The sequence below is a fragment of the Xenopus laevis genome, chromosome 2L, assembly GCF_017654675.1.
Source record: "Xenopus laevis strain J_2021 chromosome 2L, Xenopus_laevis_v10.1, whole genome shotgun sequence".
In the NCBI taxonomy this organism is placed as follows: Eukaryota; Metazoa; Chordata; class Amphibia; order Anura; family Pipidae; genus Xenopus; species Xenopus laevis.
Genome location: NC_054373.1, coordinates 99,971,265 through 99,992,413, shown reverse-complemented (window position 1 = coordinate 99,992,413; position 21,149 = coordinate 99,971,265). Strand labels below are relative to the sequence as shown.

At 38.6% G+C, this 21,149-nt stretch overlaps 1 protein-coding gene across 2 annotated transcripts; it reads left to right on the top strand.

Moving 5' to 3' along the window:
* The first annotated feature begins 219 nt into the window (after positions 1 to 219).
* On the top strand, positions 220 to 16,724 carry rflnb.L (refilin B L homeolog). 2 transcript variants are annotated; one of them, NM_001093870.1, is given in 4 exon segments: positions 233 to 579; positions 10,133 to 10,239; positions 15,425 to 15,750; positions 15,752 to 16,233. In NM_001093870.1, coding segments are annotated over 4 exon segments (708 nt in total). In that variant the 5' UTR covers positions 233 to 393; the 3' UTR covers positions 15,841 to 16,233.
* Positions 16,725 to 21,149: the final 4,425 nt, after the last annotated feature.

Here is a 21,149-nt window from a genome sequence, read left to right as displayed (position 1 = left end):
CAGCAATAATGAAGCAGCTTTAGGAATTCTTCTCTCAGACAGGAGAGATTCTGTTAGCTGCAGCAAGTACACCAGTGTCCCGCCCGAGGCGTGAGAACTCCAAGGCACATTCGTTCAATAAGAAACCTGGGGCAGGGCAGCTGGAAAGCCTGGGGGGCGGGACTGGAGGGGCGGGGCTTGAGTGCAGCGGCTCAGAATTGTGCTTTTACTGTGCTGCTTTGAGATTCTGACTGATTCCACAGCTGGCTCCCTTGAAGGTCCCTGGGGCTGACAGCAATGCAACAGTGAGCTCTCCTCTCATTAACTGCCTATTCAGTCTTTACATAGCAGCGCCAGTTGCCCTCACACTGAACTTGCACAGGAGACAGGAGCCCAGTTGAGTGGCCGGCAGCAATGGTTGGCAGACTGAACCTGCAGGATGTCCCTGATCTGCTGGACATGAAGAAGAAAGGTGAAAGAGTGTTGGACAGCCCTGACTCTGGGCTCCCCCCCAGCCCCTGCCCCAGTAACTGGCACCTGTCTGCTGTGGCAACTGAGAAATCTCCTGAGCAAGACATCTCTGGGCACAATGCCCCAACAGTGAGTACAATCATTCATTAGTCACATTCACTGTTTATATACAGTCTTTTCATTCATTTATACAAGCACTGCATACTATTTATTTAGTTAAAGGATTTATCCCCCCTTAAATTTGCAATTGCTTTTCATTTTTTCTCATTTGCGGTTTTTGAGTTATTTTTTTCAGCAGGTCTCCGGGTTGCTATTTCACCAATCCAGTTGCTGAGGACCAAATTACCCTAGCAACCACGCACTCGATTAGCAGACTGGAATATGAGTAGGAGAAGAGCTTAATGGAAAGACGATAAAAACTAGCAATAACAATACATTTGTAGCCTTACAGAGCATTTGTATTTAGATGGGTGTCAGTGACCCCCATTTGAAAAGCTGGAAAGAGTCCTGAAGAAAAAGGCAAACAATTAAAAAAAACTATAAAAAATAAACAATGAAAAGTTTCTTTGAATCGGCCATTCTATAACATACTAAAAGATAACTGACAGGTATACCACCCCCTTTAGGAACTATATACAGAAATAATCATTTATTCAGACCCAGATTTGAAATCTCCGAATTGAATTTATGATCTAAGGAATGTCAAATTCCTGAGCATTTTTCAGTATGTATGTGCAAAGCCATGGCAGATTTGCTTTATTATTTATCATTACTGAAAACCCACAACCCTCAGTTTGCGCTAAGTTAGCAGTTTGTAAAGCAGAGCGGCGTAGCGTTGGCCATGGCACAGTTATGTTTATATTATGACTAGCTGCAAAGTGCTCTGTATGGTGTCCCTGACAGCTGGAATAACACTGAGCAGTACACAGGCACTAATGCATTTATTTTGATTATGCCCTTTAAAACTTATGCCTTGTGTATAAAATGTACCCATAACGATGCATAGGGCAATGAGAGGGGTTTAATGTGGGTAAAAAAATCAGTGTAATATCACAATCATTTATTTTCACTTTCATTGTACTAAAGGAGATGCAAACCCCAAAATGTATTTTTGCCTAGTGAAAGAAAGGGACAGATGCAGCTGAAACCACCAATGGGTAATTAATCCATTTTGGAAAACGTAATTAGAATTTGAATTTCTTTCATTAGGAACATTTTTTATTTTATTTACATTCCCTTTAAGAACTCTGCATTTTTGGTTAAAAAGTTAATTTTTAACCTGCATCTCTCATTGCTACCCTAAGGGTAAGGTCACACCTGGAAATTCTTTGATTTTATCGCCCGGCGACTAATCTCCCCAAACGGCTTCCCCCTGTTTTCCACCTGCTAGAATTAGAAATCGCCTGCGGCATGGCACACGCGGAACTTCGTTTTCCGAAGTTGCCTCATGAGGAAACTTTGGGCACTTTGGAGATTAGTCGCCCTAAGAAGAGGCGATTAGTCACCGGGCGACAATATCTCCCCAAATCTCCAGGTGACCTTACCCTAATGCTACTTCTCTTTCTGTATTATTGACTTAGAGAGTGCTTTGATTCCTTTTACAGAGGATGCAGTATGGTGTCTTTAACTCTATATATGTGACTGCTGCATTGTCTCTATATAGCATGTACAGTATATCTGCTTCTTGCCATGCTAGAGAGGCAATACTACCTCCTTGTCTCAGTCTCTATACAAGGAATGTAGCATCTACTTCTCTCTATGCAATATATTCAGTGCTTTCTGTTGCTCTTTATATGCAGAGCTGTCTCCTATATATAGAAGAGATGTAGCGCAGCATTCTTCTGTATAGAATGCAACGCTGCACCCTTCACTTATACCAGGTTATGTGATGCTGTGTTGCTGTTTCTTTAAGTCATGGATACAGTGCAAGCTCCTGCTTTATTATTAGAAATATAAAGCTGTCACCTTATCTAGCAAAAGTACAATGTTAATTCCTTCTTAGATGACTTTTAGCGCTGCTCCTCTCTGTATTAGCTGCATCCATATTATAACTATGTCAGATACAGTGTTCTCCCTTGTCCCTTTATCATAAATGCAGGGCTGTTACACATAATAAACAGAATTACAGGCATAAGACCTGATATCCAGAATGCTCGGGACTTGGGGTTTTCCGGATAACGGGATCTGTCTCTTAGAAAATCCTGTAAACATTAAATAAACCTAATAGGTTGGATTTGCTTCCAATAAGTATTAATTATATCTTAGTTTGGATCAAGTACAAGCTAATGTTTTATTATTGCAGAGAAAAAGGAAATCATTTTTTAAAAGTAGGATTATTTGAATAAAATGGAGTCTATGGAAAACTGCCTTTCCGTAATTCTGAGCTCTCTGGATAACAGGTTTCTGGATAAAGGATCCCAAACTTGTACTAAAATTCTATGACATTGGAATGTTGATTCCATCTCAACTTCAAAGTGCAATGTCTTTGCTGATATTTTCCGCCTATTTTAGGATCAGCACATATACAATTATTAGCAAGTGCATCCTGATCAACCCTGTCATATTTGTTGCACAAGGGAGTTAGTAGCTGCTACTTGCATCCAGCAAAATATAAGTTTACTTGCTACAGGGGCAAAACTGGATCCATATAAAGAAATGAAATGCACAGTATCTAATCTCCTTTGCAACAAAAGCCTTATGAGTTCTGCTTCATGTTGTGTTTAATTTTCAGAAATGTATCCTCTTTATATAAGGCATAGTATCCCATTTCCTCTTCTGAATCAGTGATAGCTGTTGACTTCCTCATCTCATATGTATACTCACTTATCTCTATAGACAAAGGAAACACTGTACACATCCAATTGAATTGCAACAAAATGTGTATTAGTATAAAATGTTCTTCTGTACATACAGGTATTGGAAAAAATATTCAGCCACTTAACCAATTATCTCTTTTTTTTGAGTAACAAATCCTTCACTGAAATGTTGTCCTTTGTGATTGTTTGTTCAACGCATGGAGACATAAGTATTTAATCTCCTTGATATTCTTTTTTAAAGCCACTTTTTTCCCTTGTTCTGTGCCTTATGTTTAGTTAAAGGTGCATTTGGCACAATGGTATAGAGCTCATATACTACAATATGTGCCTGCACCAAGTGCTTTTGGAAGCTGCAAGTTGGTGCCCATTAGTGCACTTATCACCTGTGCCTGGAATTAGTATTTGAATCCTTAAGTCTTTTGAAGAAAGCATATCGCAGCTTTGCACACTGATTGTGAGTCATTATAGTTCATTCTCCCAGGCAGATTTGCCACAGACTGGTAGGGCAGAGACAGTTGAGAAGATTCGGGGAGATTTAGTCGCCCGGGGACAAATCGCTCCTTCTTCGGGCGACTTATTTCCCCGAACTGTCTCCCAGCCAGCTAGAATCTAAATCGCCAGTGGGATAGCACTCTTAGTTGGAACGCTTAGTTTTCCGAAGTTACCCAAAGTTTCCTCGTTTGGCAACTTCGATTTAGATTTGGGGAGATTAGTTGTCCGAAGAAGAAGCGGTTTGTCACTGTGCGACTTATCTCCCCCAGTAGCTAGCCAGCAGGGAGACAGTTCGGGGAGATTAGTTGTCCAAAGAAGAAGCGATTTGTCACTGTGCGACTTATCTCCCTCTGTATCTTTTTGTGCCCCTGCCCTAATATGGATTGAGATCCTATGCAGGAAATTTTTTTATTTTATTTATATTTAATCATTCCTATGTGTTTAGCCTTTTGTTATTATTAAATATATTTATTAAATATACCATATTTACAATATAATATGTTTAGTAGGAATGCACCGAATCGGTTTCGGTTGGGGATTCAGCCAAGATTTTGCCTTTTTTAGCAGAACTCTGAAAACTGAATCCAAATCCAAAATATTTTGTGACTTTTCGCCACACGAGGAAGTCAAAAATGTTTTAACCACGTGCAGTTCTCTTTCCTCCTTGTTTCCCTAATTTACATATGCAAATTAGGGTTTGGATTCTGTTCGGTGTTTTGGTGTTCCTTTTACAAAGGATTCAGGATTTGGCTGAATCGTAAAATAGTGGATTCAGTGCATCCCTAATGTTTAGGCAAGTTCAGGTAACACTGGGGGGGGGAGGTATTTACTAATTTAGCGAATTTATCTCATTTTTTTTAATTAAAACAAAGTCAAACTAACTCCCATACACGGAATTAACTCATTTATCAAATAATCAGCATGAAAAAGTCAATGCGGGAAAACTCTTGATAAAATCATACAAAAATTCATATCATAAAACTTTTTCAAATTTGACACACGAATCGTATGATTTTTTCAAGTGGTTGCCTGAAAACCCAGACTTTTTCAGAGTTTTTCTAGAAACATCCTGGGGGGGGTGGACATCTGCCATTTTGGATTCTTATTTTTTCCTCGAATTTTTCCACTAGAAAACTCAACCTGAAAAATTGAGGCTTCATAAATAGGCCCCTAAGTTTGAATTTAAATATTGTGTTTTAGTGATTTTTGTAGTTCTTGGGGATGCCGTTTGTAGCTGTTTGCACTCATAAAGAACAATTTATTATTATTTAAATAATAATATGTGTACTATCCAATGTTCCCAATCTGCAGAGTGCTACTTCAGTGCAAGTTTAGAATGGAGTTTGGCATGCAAACTTTATGCGCTCTCCTCAAATTGGTGCTGGTGTTAAACATTGTATTGTCCCTTTATCTTATTTTCTACTTACTTCCTTCTCTGTTCATGAGTGATGCTGTATTTCTTCCTCATCTTTGTTTCAGGGTTGTTGTTGTAGCAGGGATACAGAACTGCCTTCTTATCGTTATAGTAGGGATGCTGTGTTACTTCCTTCTCTGTATATGAGTGACACTGTATTTCTTCCTTGTCTCTATAGCAAGAATGCTGTGCTTCTTCTTTCTCTGTACATGAGAGATGCTGTTTTTCTTCCTCATCTCAATTGCAGCGATGTTGTAGTCCTTACTTCTCTCTATATTAGTTATGCTGTATTTCTTCCTCATCTCTACTCTACTGTTTCCTTATCTTTATAGCAGGGATGCTGTGATACTCCCTTCTCTGCAGGGATACTGTACTACTTCCATCAAGGAGGATAAATCCCCTACCAGATTTTGATTGTAACCTTTTTCTCTTTTTATAGCGCTAGTTTAGTCCCCCTGTAAACGGGAACTATAACGCTGCTCCTTACTCTTTCGTATGAAAAGATAGAATTTGATGGCAGAAAAAGACCAGCTGGTTGAGCTAATCTCCCCATGAAATGCTTAATTTTAGTTTTAAGCCCTTTAAATTGCTTTGTGTCTTGGAATTCCTTTCCTAAACTAGTCCCCACCCCATCTGCAAGAGGTCTCTTCCAAGTATTTATTAGCCTGTTTGTAAAGAAGTGTTTCCTTATGTTTCCTCTCAGTTTTCCTTTATTCTAGCTTCATGTTCTAATCATGTTCCCCTGCTAGAAATGCTTCCCTCCAAAACTGGTAACCTCCTTGTTATATTTGAACGTTTCTGTCATATCAACTCTTTGCTTCTCTCCTCTAAGCTGTATATTTTAAGGACTTGGGACATTTCCTAATATTCTATGGTATATAGACCATGAATCATCGTCTTCCATTTCAATATACGGAAACAGTGTGGTGTCCATATTTTTTTTAATCACTAGTGCTTCTATGGATCATATTCAAGGCTCAGCCTTCATTTTTCAATACAAGTGATGCAGCACTACTTCCTGTTTTCTAGAATTCTTATAATCTGTTGTTCATATAGTGTTCAGTCCTAACATATTAAATTCATTTGCCTGCTTTTCATTGTATTATGCATATATAATTAGATAGATAGATAGATGATAGATACTTTAGGTAGCCCTTCTGACAACCAGTGTGAAGGGTTGCAATGCATAGCTCATTTAAAAAGGCTCTGTAGCTATTTTAGAAGAGCAGGGAGTGGAATTTTGGCAGTTTGGAGGCAGGCCAGGGGCAGAATTACTGTGGATTTCATATTTACTGGCAAATTTGGCAAAGTTGTAAGACCGGGCCAACCTTGTCTGGTATTTTACAGGTGGCAACCGTAATCATAATATGAGAAAGGTCACATAATGCAACTAAAATGTTGCCTCGGAAAGTAGTGAAATTCATAATTCTGTTTTAAAGTGATGGAAACAGCCACTGACCAAACTTGTAATAAAGTTAGGGTGTACTAGCATGCTCCTTCTCAGCAAGACCAATTCAACAAGAATCTGTTCTTTATTTCCCATTGCCGTTTATATCAATTACCCTTTTATAAGATATGTCAACAATCACATATTTTTGGGAAACCTGCAGAAGTCATAGAGAAACCTATAAAGTTAAATATTTGCCTTTCCAAATTCCTTGTGGTTTCAACCCTGCTGTTTTCTTTTTTCCGACTCACAGAAGGATACACAGTAGGCGGCAATGAAAAAATTTCTTGCAAGCAGAAAATCTGTGTTTCCTGTTATTTTTTGACATCCTAGAATATCGAGCTATTAGTTAAAAAAGAGGCTCCGTGCTATTATTAATGTTGCTGTCACTGACATTTATGTGTGTATACAGCACGTTGTAACAGGGAAGGGCAACAAAAAAAAAGTCTACACTGACAGCCACACAAAAGGGTGCTGCCAGCAAAGGATTATTGTGTAAACGGAGAGAGGAATGCCACAGAGACATTAGAGAAGTTAATTGCCTTTTTAGAGCTTTCTGCAACAGTTATTTCTGCTTAGGGTAGGGATGGGCAGTCTGCAAAAGGGATGTCAACCTTGCAACCTCCATGAATTACAATTTCAGGACTGTTTGGGTGATGCTGTGCAATTATAGTCCTTAACAGATGGAGTACTATGAGTTTAGTTTATTTGGCCTGTTACGTTTTGGCTAAGGATTCTGGGAACTGTGTGCCAAAAACATCTTGGGAGCTGCAGGTTGGCTCTTTCTGACTTGTGTATATATATGTTGGCAGTGAATCCCTGACCATGTGCCAAAGTTACCGTTTGAGATTATTCAACAAATATGCCACCATTTCTATAAGAAGATGCTACAGGCTGTATATCAGATATCACTGTTTTTCTCAAAATCCACTTCCTCTAAATGTAGATTTCTATTCAGAAACATTATCTCTATGTCTTGTTTTTTTTTTTAAATTTGTTGTCAAACAAGAAATCCTCGTCTGTGAATAAAGCAATAGCTGTCTGGAAATCTCATCCCCATCCTAAAACAAGGTTGCTGAGGTTGTACACTTGTTGTTATTGCTACTTTGCCTAGAGCTGTTTATTGCAGCCATAGTGATCACATGTCTGCCCTGGGCATATTGCCTTCTGTTGTTGAGTTTCTCATTCAGGAGGTCAGATTGTAAGGGGGTTATTTATCAAAGGTTAAATGTTAGAGTTCTTTAGATCTCAAATGAACTCGAATGAACTCACAACTCAAATTGTTTCTTATTTAAGAAAAAACTCCAGGGGGAAAAACTTGATTCTGAGAGTTTGAGTCGCAAAACCTAATTGATCGAGTCTTCGACGGGAAAAAACTGGAATCCCTCGAATGGATTGGGTTTTCGAGCAAAACCCTCATGCAGGTTATTAACATCTTCAAATGGTTCAATGGATTTCTGCCATATACTCCTACATGACCTGAACAGGTTTTAGATGGTGTATTTTCGGATTCAATCTATTTCCAGGTTCGGGGTATAATAAATCTCGAACAATTAAAGTTTTTTTTTTTTTACTTGAAAGTGTGAATTTAGACCAAAACAGAATTTGAACCTTAATAAATAACCCCCTGATCCAGCACAGGTCTAAACCTATGTCATAATATTCACTCTCTTTGTATGCATTCCCAATGTTTTGGAAATATGCTCGGGACAACCAAAATAAATGCACACATGGTGAGAGTTTGACAGCTTGTCATTTTAATTACAGATGCATTAGAAATTAAAAACTAAAAATAAGGTAATGCCTTACTAAAACAATTTAAAAAAATTCTTCCTCTTTGATTTGAAGCATGCTACATGGCCAAAAGTATCTGGACATAAGTTTAGCCAAAAGTATCCAGACTCTTCAAATAAAATGGCATGTCCTCATTAAGAACACACACTGCTGGGAACTATTTGTATAGAGTGTGGGGTTTTTATGGTCAGCGGCAGATCCCACCAGTAATGATCCAAAAGTGAAAGAGGAGGACTACCTTAATATTTATACCCTTACTTTGGGAATAGGATTTGGGAAAGGCAGGTGTGTGGATATTTTTAGCCATATATTATATATATTGTTTTATTTCATATATGTTTGGCCTTGTATTTGGTGTTAAAGGAACAGTTCAGTGTGAAAATAAAAACTGGGTAAATAGATAGGCTGTGCAAAATAAAAAATGTTTCTAATATAGTTAGTTAGCCAAAAATGTAATGTATAAAGGCTGGAGTGACTGGATGTGTAACATAATAGCCAGAACACTACTTCCTGCTTTTTAGCTCTCTAACTCTGAGTTAGTCAGTGACTTGAAGGGGGGCCACATGGTACATATCTGTTCAGTGAGTTTGCAATTGATCCTCAGCATTCAGCTAAGATTCAAAAGCAACAGATATGACCCATGTGCCAAGTCACTGATTGGTTATTGCCTGGTAACCAGGGTAACCAGTCATTTCCTGAAAAGCAGGAAGTAGTGTTCTGGCTATTATGTTACACCTTCAGTCACTCCAGCCTTTATACATTACATTTTTGCCTAACTAACTATATTAGAAACATTTTTTATTTTGTGCGGCCTATCTATTTACCCAGTTTTTATTTTTACACTGAACAATTCCTTCAAGGCAGACAAAAAAGCCAAAATCTGGGGGTCTGCTATTTTGTAAGACACCCCCAATGACTTCAGTCAATAACCTGAAATCGTTTGCTGGTACATCGCTATAGAGGAGAAGTGGTGCCATTTTACCTCCTCTCCATGTGTTGAACTCGCTACTACGATTTCAGGTCTACAGCACTGCAAGTAATAGATCCCATACTTTAAAGGCCTTATTTTGTGGCCATGATCTGTGCGTGCCCTACAGGCAACTACTTTTTGAAGCTTTCACCTGGGTCAGAATTATACTGTGTCATAAAACTGCCTCTAATTGGAAATGGCATCCTCTCCCACACAAAGCTAGTAGAATGCTGATAAAGTAATGCACCAGTAAAGAATGTGGGTTGGTGCTGGACAGACATAACTTGTGCATACCTGCCATAGGCTAACACCATGCATTCATAGTCAAATAAATTAAGTTATTTTAGCACCGACTAGTAATCTTCAGTTTGATTTTTTTTCTAATAAAAAATGCTTCCAGTTTGAGGGGTTTAACTGAAGCATGGGCCTGTTTGCTTCATTGCTATGTTCTTTAATAAGCATTTGTGAAGCAGGCACCAGTGGTAGTCGACTGGATCATCGAGACGCACCACATATTACACCTAGGTGGAACTGGACTACTTCCAGGGAATTCCTGGAAAATGTCTTTGTTGCATTTGTCTTAACCCTACCTCTTACTAAATGCTTAATTCAGACTACTTGAAACATAGAGGCTGGGGTCAGACAACTTGGAGCTTGGAGCAACATTATTGTATTATTATTTACAATTTATAAATGTACCCCACTACCTGAGACTAAAGGATTTTTTGTTATGTGTTTTGTTTTAAAAGAATTTGGCCCTCTCGTTAAGCCTATCCAGCAGCTTCACACCAAGACTGTGCCCTTTATCGTTCGGAGAGGGTGTGGAGTTTGATCCGCTGCCACCAAAGGAGATAAGGTGAATATCACAACTTTTTTTCTCATGCTGACACATACACACTTAGCTCTTTGTTTACCAGCTGTAATACCAGGAATGAAATATAAATCTGAAATATAAATCTGATTTGAATTACGTGCTTTCATGTGTGTTATCAGTCAGGGGATACAGATATAAGAAGGCACCCATATTTATTTTCAGGGAGGGCATTTGTTGTTTGTGTTTTAAGAGCACAAAAAGGCACTGGGACTATTCACCGAAAGGGCAGAAGCAAAAAACAGGTTAAACAATGTGCTTGTATTGAATTACTTCATGCCATAATAACGGGTTGTAACACTCTGGTCCTACCTGTGTGTCCTATCTCTGTGCAGCAGCCATAAAGGCTCTGCAAAGGACCAGTTAAACTACAGTAATTAAACATACAATTTTTTTGGCAGGAAATATAATAGACTGGTTTTGGTCTTTATATTTTGGGGTAATCCCATAAAACCTCATACCAGAATTTTGAGTTTTTTTTTATTACTGTGGGGGAACAGGGACTCCCCTTACTTTCCCATAAATTAGTATAAACAAGTTTACTATTGTCGACTCTATTACCTCATAGCAACCATTTAGCAATTCGCCTGTTTTGTTCTAGTGGTTACTGTAGGGCTATCAAACTGAGGCAATTGTTGATCGGGAAAAACGACTGCTCCGGCTCGCCGCTCTTCCCCTTGGCCAGGTGCTCTGTCAACAGTGTCCCCACTGTAAATACATCGAAACACTCCACAGGCAGACGGCACAATATTTATTTTAGTGAACTGCTGCAAACGACCTAACGCGTTTCGGGATTAGATCCCTTAAAGGAGAAGGAAAGCTACGGAGGCATTTTATTGCCAATAGATTAGCTGCAATAGTGCAAGCTAGAATGCTATATTTATTCTGCAGAATGTTTTACCATACCTGAGTAAAAGGCTCTAGAAACTCTCTGTTTGTTTAGGATAGGAGCTGCAGTATAAATGTGGTGTGACATCACTTCCTGCCTGAGTCTCTCCCTGCTCTGGGCTCAGATTACAGTAGAGAAGGGAGGGGTGGGGGGAGAGGAGCAAACTGAGCATGCTCTTGCCCAGGGCAATGAGGTTTAAGCTGAAGGCAGGAAGTCTGATACAGAAGCCCATGAGTACACAATAGAAGGAAAGAAATGCAGTATTTATTTTGACAGGGGACTCAGAGCAACACTACTTTGGGGGTTTACTGGTATATTTAGATGGACCTTTCTGATAAGGCTTACTTAGTTTTAACCTTTCCTTCTCCTTTAATCATAGGCTGCCTATGATTAAGGGATCTAATCCCGAAACGCGTTAGGCTGTTTGCAGCAGTTCACTAAAATAAATATTGTCCAGAAGTGCGGTCTGCCTGTGGAGTGTTTAGATGAGGCAATTGTTGCACATATTGCCCCTTTTTATACTTAATATATAAGGTCAAAACAAATATAACAGCGCATTCATTGATGTTAGATCTGATCCAATAAAATGTTATATCTTGCATATATTTTATAATAAAACTTTTACACCTAGTACGGTGTCCAATATCTAGGCTGCTTTCAGTGCTGGTTTCAGAATTATGTTCATATTATTATTAGGCCTGAGTCTGTGACTAGGATTATGTACCTTTCATCAAGCAGCATATGAGGGGCTGTCATCACTGTATGGTCCAAGGAATGAAAAATGTATCCACACATATTTCTTAGCAGGGCTTCTTGCCTGGAGCCCTCTGAGAGACTACGTTATGTAACGCTTTTTCATCGAGTTGGACAAGTGCTGTCAGTTCATTACTTCTCAGGCTTTACCCCAGGGTTAAATAAATAATTTTTTAACGGTGTTAATTTTAGATAAGTGAAAGAGAATTTGGCAGGTCTGTGTGCATGTAGCTTTCTGAGTAAGAGTTGAAGTAAAAAGAACCCTGAGACTTATCTGTGTGAGATTGATATTCCAGCTCACACAGATTTTTACAATTTGACAAGCTACAACAAGCGTTTATTGGTATGTATGTGGATGGGGAATATGTGAGTTTTATCTTGGTCTACTCAATGGTTTTACTCAATGGTTTTACTCAACCCCTTGAGTATGAAGTGGGCAAAAAATTAAATACGCACATATTTAGCATAACATGGTCAAGTATTTATTTAGAAACATGGGCAAAATAGTTGCTTTCATGCCAACTTGTTTATTTATATGTGTAAAAATGTTAAAAATATGTCTCATTAGGTAATTTCTGGGCTAATTGCACTCATTGCGTGCCAAATTCTCTTTTCACTTGTCTAAAATTGCAGGATGAGCAGCTTTGTGACCTACTTGCAGGGCAAACATTGCTAATTTGGAAGCAAAACAGTTCTGCACAATTTCTGCAAACCTTTAGTTTCAATTCAGCTGTCAGAGCTCAAAGTGATAACAGCCCATGATCTAAAGAGAGATTGAGCAACTTCTACTCATCTATTGGTTTATTACACCTCCTCATTTACTAGGGGTTCAGGGAAGATCATGATCTTTCAGGAGACATCCAATATACTTTTTGCCTAGGTAGAGCCAACATTAGTTAAATGAACTCATAAGTCTTATAAGCTACAACATGGACGTGGGAATTTTTTGTTTCGAGACATTTTCAGCTGTTTGCATCACAAACTATCAAGGAGTCAATGACACCGTTTTATAGGTAATAAAACTAAACATAAGAATTGGATTATAGAAAAGATTCATTATTTAATAGGGATTGTGGAGCTCTGGAATTCATTGCTTAGAAAAACACAGTTGCTATAGATTTAATTACAAAAGGAATAGTGTAAATGAGCAGTCATCCTGATTTAGTTTGATTGTCTATTTTGATTATTTCCTGTGAGTGCTAAACAGCCAATCATAATTGATCTGTCGTTAAGGCAACCGGTAGTTTTGTAGTCAAAAGTGCTGAAACAGTAGTTATAACCAACTGCAGTGGTACCATTGTTAACCCTTGGGAAAACCTAGTATTAAGGTTGCAATAAGCATGCTGTGGAGCTTTTCCAGATGCTTAAAATTAAGGTTCTTCCATTTCTTCAGGATGCGACTGTCAAAAATGATTCTAGATGAAAAGTCTGCTGTTAGCCCCCTGTACTGGAGGTCTGTGGGTATATACCCATGTATTAAAATGACCCTGTTCAACTCTATCCAGAAAAGCTTTCTGGCTGTAGTTGACGGGGATTATAAAATGACAAAGTCAATTTAGTTGAGAATATTATGAAGCAAAAGTTTAACTTCAGGGTTCATTTTAGGACATGACTGCTGTATCCTTTAAAGCGATAATGACATGTTCCGATAAAAACCATAGGACATTTCAGTATCAAGTAAATGCTGCACCCGGAATAGTTCCCCTCAAAGCCCCCTGCAAAACTGCCCCCAGCCCCCGCAAATCTGCGTTCACCCACCCTCCAGGCTGGCTATAGTCCCAGGACTCCCTAGTGTACAAGCAGTTGTGCAAAGCTCATCAGAGAACAACTTCTTGCAGTTTGATCTTTTATCAATGCATTACATTTTTTTCTTACTGTCAGGAAAAAATATTTGTATTGGCACCACTCATAAAAGGATAGATGACATATCAGACTCCCAGTGTAGAAAGAATGACCATATTTCAAAACAGATCATCTGAATTGACTACAGTTAAAGGGATTCTGTCATGGGAAAACATTTTTTTTCCCAAAATACATCAGTTAATAGTGCTGCTCCACTGCACTGAAATCCGTTTCTCAAAAGAGCAAAGACGTGACTTGTGCTCTGATAAACTTTAGTCACTCTTTACTGCTGTACTGAAACTTCAGCCAAACAAAAGAGCAATGGGAAGGTAACCAGATAACAGGTCTCTAACACAAGATAACAGCTGCCTGGTAGATCTAAGAACAGCACTCAATAGTAAAATCCAGGTCCCACTGTGACGTATTCAGTTACATTGAGTAGGAGAAACAACAGCCTGCCAGAAAGCAGTTCCATAGTACAGCACTGACTCTTTCTGAAAGCACATGACCAGGCAAAATGACCTGAGATGGCTGCCTACACATCCATATTTACAACAAAAAAAAAACACTTGCTGGTTCAGGAATTAAATTTTAATTTAATTATTTGCAGTATAAAAAGCGTAATTTATAAATAAAAACTACATCATAAAAATCATGACAGAATCCCTTTAAGTGATATGAAACATTTTGAATTTCGACCACCACAGGGAGAACCCTGGTAGTCAATTTGCTTTTGAAAATGTTTTACTGCTTCCCACATTGATGCTCCCAATGTCCATCTGCCACTAGACAGTATCTGCCATAATCAAAGCATTTCCCATTGTTATAAATATTTCTGTGATTAAAAAAATCCACATGTCCTATATGCAGGAGACAGGCCCAACTTAATATGAAATAATGTTTTTTCTCATTGTACAAGTCCCTGTCTCTGCAGAAATACAGTTTTTAGAGTCATCCAAAACATTCTTTGAACATAAATTATAGCCGGTTTACCATTATTTTCACATAATATTCCCTCATGTTAATTTATTCACACAAATGAATATAATCTTTCTTCTTCCCTTCAATTTCCTGACCTTAATCTATCCTTCTATTTACAACAGTCTTACACCATTAGGGTAGGGACACACTGGACGATTTGTCGCCAACGTTGTTAAAAAGCAAATCGCGGCGACACATCGCTCGTTTTGTCTCTGAACAAAACCAAATGAAAGACGTCAGCTCCTGTGCCCACAGCGCGTTTGTGAATCGCCTGTAGCTCCAAAACGCACTGAGACCCTTTTCCGAGCGATTTATCAGAAATAGCATGTACTTAGAAAAGCACTGAAATCTCCTAGACACGCACACACATACAGATAAGTAGCAGCAATTGTATTCAAATTACAATGCGAACGCAATGACGCAAGAACGCAAGCTCGTAAAGACGCCAGGTTACAGCGGGAAGCACAAACCGTTTCCGGTTTGGGTGGAGCACGTACTGGGATACAAATTGCTCTGTGCCAATAGTCGCTGTGAATCGTCTGTTCAAAAAAGACGATCGTCTTGTCGCCGCGATTTACTTTTTTTAAAACGTTGGCGACAAATCGTCCAGTGTGTCCTTACCCTTAAGAGTGCTTTACTACATTTATGTATTACTCTTACTGTCAATTCGGTAAATTCTTTGCTTTTCTTCTTTGTTTTTTGTAGGTACACCTCATCAGTTAAATATGATTCTGAGAAGCACTTTATTGACAACATCTACATGCCAATGGGATTAGGCCTCTCCTCCTGCAGCCAAACTGTGATCTGTGTCCCCAACTGTACATGGCGCAACTATAGAGCAGAAGTTCATTTAGAACCCAAGAACAAACCCCAGAGGTTCAAGAGCACCACTATTGTTTATCCCAAGCACACTAAGGTTATTTACACTACTACCCTGGATTACAACTGCAAGAAGTGCATGAGGCGTTTCCTATCCAGCGTAGAGCTGGAATCTGCCGAACACCTGGGCAATGAGTGCTTCGGAGATGATTATTAGTTATATTGTCTCTTTACTGCCAAAGTTTAAGAACCTAATCATTTTGGAATTACTGGGACACTTTGATCACAATAATTACAGTTGAGCATTAAAACAGCTTTGACACTGAAAATGGACCTTCTTCCAGAACACGGACTCAGTGTGAGACTTGATAGGTTTGTGGTAATGAGATTAACGGTAGGCAAAGGTTTTCCTCTGTGGATTGGTGGGAACTGGCACTCACTGCAAATCCATTACTATGTGAGCCCTGAATTCATCTGCTTTGGACATTTACATACTTCTAAAAGGTTTTCTCACGACTGTGAAAGTTATCATTTAGAAGCTGGTATTTCTCCAAAAATAAAGAAAGAAAGAGAGAAGAAGAAAGAATTATTCGGCCTCTATTTACAAAAGACTAAAATATTATGTCATATTATGCCTCCAATATCATATAACTGAACAAAGACTAAAAGTCCTGGGCTCAGAATATGTTTTGTCCTACAAGACTGAAAGTCAAAAGAAAGATAAAACATTTAACAGACATAATACCAAATCAACCTTCCTCATATATTATTGTAAACTTAACATGGATATGTTGATGATGGTGACGTGAATTAAGTGGTATGAGTAAAAAGTTGTTGATTTTTTAAAACTTTGCTTACATGTAGCCATTGAGGTCGCTAAACCTAATGCTGAAATGGAATTGTCACTTCTGGAAGAAAAGAATTCAGTGCACCATTGAGGCCTGAGATGTGACAAATTCCTCTCATCATTTACTGCAAACGGGTCAGGATGCCTTGTCTTTATTTCCCTAAACTGTGTTTTGTACAGAAAATAAAGATTAATATTCTTGCCACAAATGTTACTGTATGGAATTTGCAGAAGGTGCCTTCTACAAATACTGGCTGGTGTTTGCACCAGAAAAATACATATCATTATACCAAAGATACAAACATGAGATGCAATAAATATTATATTACTGTGCAATAATACACTGTATATAGCGCACGTCTGTCAAGGCAATCTATTATATTTGCCAGTGCAATACAAATGTTAAAAGCTCTGTATCTATAAGACACTGAATATTTTGTTTGCAAAAAAAAAAAACACGCAGTCCTGCAATATTGTGAATTCATTTAATGTATATTTACGGTATGAGACCTGTTACCCAGAATGCCCAGGATTTAGGGTTTTCCAGATAATCGATCTTCATAAAATATCATATAAACATTAATTAAACCCAATAGGAGCGTTTTGCCTCCAATAAGAATTAGTTAAATCTTAGTTGGGATCAAGTACAAGCTACTGTATTATTATTATTATTATTATTATTAATAAGAAAAATGAAATCATTTTTAGAAATCTGAATTATTAGATTAAAATGGAGTCTGTAGGATATGACCTTCCTGTAATTTTGAGCTTTCTGGCTAATGGCTTTCTGGATTATGGATCCTATACCTGTACTAACAATATCTGGCTTTCTTGCAAAGTACACAGTGATTAAGATATGTTGACCTTTAAATGTTTTTTTGTATAAATGTTTTTTTCCAGACCAGAAGTGTCTCAAGATGATTAAAACAGTATAGATTTTTCCAATCTCAACATTTTATAATTGGGATATCACCAAGGCCATGGTTGGCTTCTACATTTTGTTAGTTGTGCTAATGGCCTTCATATCACAACTAAGAAGGCTTTCTATAATTCCTGCTCACAGGTTGACTGAGAGAGCAGCAATTACCACTGTGCATTTAATTGCCCCCTACTATCAAATCCTACCTGCTCCACATCACCCCCCTAACCTCCCTGCTCATAAACCCCAGCACTGCCCATCCCTCCCCAGTCCTCACTCAAGCACTGGTTGTGCTCATTTTAGGATCCACAGATCTGGACTGTTATGCCTAAACAGCAACAACAGCATATAAATATAATCTCAGCCTCTGGTAGTTGAGGTATCCTTGGCACATCAATTAAACAAATGGTAGAGAGTCCCAGTATGGATCTGAATACTGTAGGTATTATAATTCTAGGGGTAGGGACCCAAAAAATGGGTCTCCATGATCACACTAAATAATATAAAAATTTTTTCCTACAATTAAATGGTGTGATAAAACATAGCAAATAAGCGGTTTTAGAAAGCATTAATAGCCTCTGACGTACAAATAAACCATAAACCAGGCACTCCCCCATTTTGTTTCATAGCATTCCGAGTGATTTCCTATGAGTGCTTCTCTCACTGAGGCTTGATCCTAGATATGCACAATTGGGCCACAATACACAATCACGTCATATGAATTTTTTTTCTTTGAAACCACGTTAATTTTGCATCAGTTTCTCAGATGCAGGACTATAAACTGCCACGTCTTCAACAACCTAAGAAAGATATGTCATCCATTTTCTAATACTCTAATTTCAATTTCTGGAAACAGAGGGAAAATTTTCTGTATAATGAGTCAGTCAGTGGAAATATACCTTTTATCTTTCCAGCGTGCCTCAGTATCCTCTCAGACACAAACAGACATTTACAATGGACTAAAATAAGCCACTTTTGAAGCTTGATTAAAAACAGGTGCAGACTCTTGGATTTGCATTCCTTGTGTTGATTTTTGTATACATGATTTCCTATAAAAGAAAACCCAGCTTGCTCTGCTGTATAAAAAATTTAAAATAAAAAACAAACAAACAAGCAAATGCATTTTTACAGGTTATTCTGTGGTGCCATCTTTAATGGCTTTCACACACAAACATTTCTAGGAAGGTCCTGTATTATTTATCTTGTTATGTATTCTGGGGTGTTATAAATGAAGTTGGTTCTGGAATACTATGCAGCAGCCAGTGTAGAAATATGTATTAACCTCCCCATACACAAAATCACCCTTTACCTACGTGTTTTTATTTGCCAAAGCTCCTTGGGATTTGAGTTGCGTTTTTATAGGATGAGCAAGATAAAAGTTGTTAAAAAAGTTTTGTTAACAGCCGTGAAAAAGGATTTTTTTCAGTGACAATTGTGAAATGTTCTCCCCAAAGTGGCTTGAACGGCAGATACATTATTATTATTCAGTATTTATATGGAGATAACATATTCTGCAGAGCTGTTTATAGGTTTGTTACCATTACTTTCCCCTATGTAGCTTACAGTCTAAGGTCTCTTCCACATTAACAAAACACACCAGGGTCAATTGCATTTGAAAACAAAAGACTACAAAAGATGACTTGAGAAACAGAACAGCTAGGGCACATCCGTCTTAATACTGTATTATTTTATTACACATTATTGTATGCCAGTTCATCCACCTCTAAATAAATGAATAGTCCTTTCACCCATATAAGGGGCCCAGAAGATGCCTGGTCAGGGCTTGCCCAGAAAACCAGTTGAGCTGGCTGAGAAATCATCTGAAGAACTGCATGGAGCTGTCATTGAGGTCCTTCATAGGCCCTTAATGTGATCTGGGCGTTGCTCATCCTGATCGGGCTCACCTGCTCGCCAAACCAGCAGATGTAATTGTTTATTGCCATCTTCTCCATTGAATAAACACAGTTTATTACCACAAAATAACAGGAAGAAGCAATACAGGTAGTTTTATCAGGAATATTCCAGTTTTAGGCAATGCAATATAATATTAACGGGAAGATTTCAACATGTATGCAAATGTTATTCCGTTTAAGACATAGCATTGAAAACTACTTAATTGCTCTTCCCGTGCATTCCAATAAGCTGCTGAGAATAGCGTCGTTAATCATTGAACTATCAAACATAAATGCGTGGAAGACAAACAGAAATTCCTTTTATCTAACAGAAGCAGCCCACATTTTGTTTCCTGTGTACATGTGTAAAAGATGTGTAGCAATGTATAATGCCATTGATCTCTCTCTCTCTAGTAGGCAACTTAATGGCAAATCCAGTCATATTTTAAACAGATTTTTAGTCTGTATTTTTCCCAATGAGCAAATTTATGTCTGATACAGTGTTTATTCAAGAACCCCCAAAGGATCAATGAAAACATTTGTTACTGCAGAATCTGGATAACCTGTTTGGCAGCAGGTCTGTCTGAATTTCAAGAGGAGGTTTCGAAGGGCAGCGCAGTTTCCTGAGGAGCCAAACTCAGTCTTTGTAAAATGTTAATTTGTCTCATGCTGAGGAAACTGTATATGCAAAGGCCCCCATAACCTATGCTTATATAAAAAAACAGCAGAGAGGAACAGACTGCAGTAGTGGTGTATTTTCACAGCTTTATTTACAATAAAAATAAAACCATCTCCTCACAGAGGTGGAAAATCTAGTGAGCCATACATATCCCCTGTTGTGCTACACACCTGGTAGTGAACTGATACAGATATTCTTATTTACTACCCTTATGGGCCAGCTTTCCCTGGTGGTCCCTCCTCAGTGTTGCTCTTGAGTCAATAATAAGCTTCAGGTCAACAGTGATGCTCAGAAGCAATTCTAGAGCAGCACCCAGGCTATGCCACCAGACGTTGGGGTATATTTATCAAAGAGTCCCCATAAAAAATCCCATAGAAATGACTGGAGAGTGGCGGAATTTCACTCTAGCGGATTGTGGAGATCTCTAACTTCACTCTTTGATAAATTTACCCCATTGACTGATGATTCTATCAACCAGAATAACTGAACTCAGGGGGACGTGACAGGGTTTAGAATTCAGACATTCTACAATTGACTGAATTCCTGGGGTGCCAATAATACAAATCTGTATTTTTATATAGATTAAATATAACTGTCTCTATGCTGTGGACATTCAAGTTATATCTAGATGTTTGCAAATTACTAAAACATGCTACATAAAAATCCATGGAGGGCTGCATTGGGAATACTTGCACTAATATATTACAGGAGCAACACTGAGGACTGGACACTGGGGAAAAACCCAGTGGGCTTTCGGACCATATGGGCCCAGCCAACCCAAAAATGCTCCCCACCTGAAACCCTGGGTGCTGAACTCTGTCACCCCGGCCTTGTTCACAGCAGCAAGAAGAGAAAATATGATAAGTGTGGTACGATGTTGTTGGGGAAGGGGAGGCAGTGGTGGCCAGTGTGGGGTGCCCAGTGGGTGCCCTAAAACTCCCAGAAATGTATTGAAACTTTCCATAACCAGCCAAATTTCGTAAAATGGATGTGGTCAAAAAGGTTTTTGACGTGCTGTGTGCAGCAGATCTGTTTGTCTCTGTCACGTTCGGTATCCCAAATCCAGAACAAACTCCAAGGTTCCGGTCATGGCTCATGCATCTGCCTATAACAGCCGCCTTTCACATCAGGAGGAGCCCTTCACTAGTTGGATGACGCCAGGTCTTAAAATGAAAGAACCAAGAAGAGGGTTCTGGGCAGGCAAAGGAACTGGAATGTGGGACGAGAGGAATGGGAAAAGAGTAAGAGTGGTTGTGGAACAGGCTGGGTTCAAT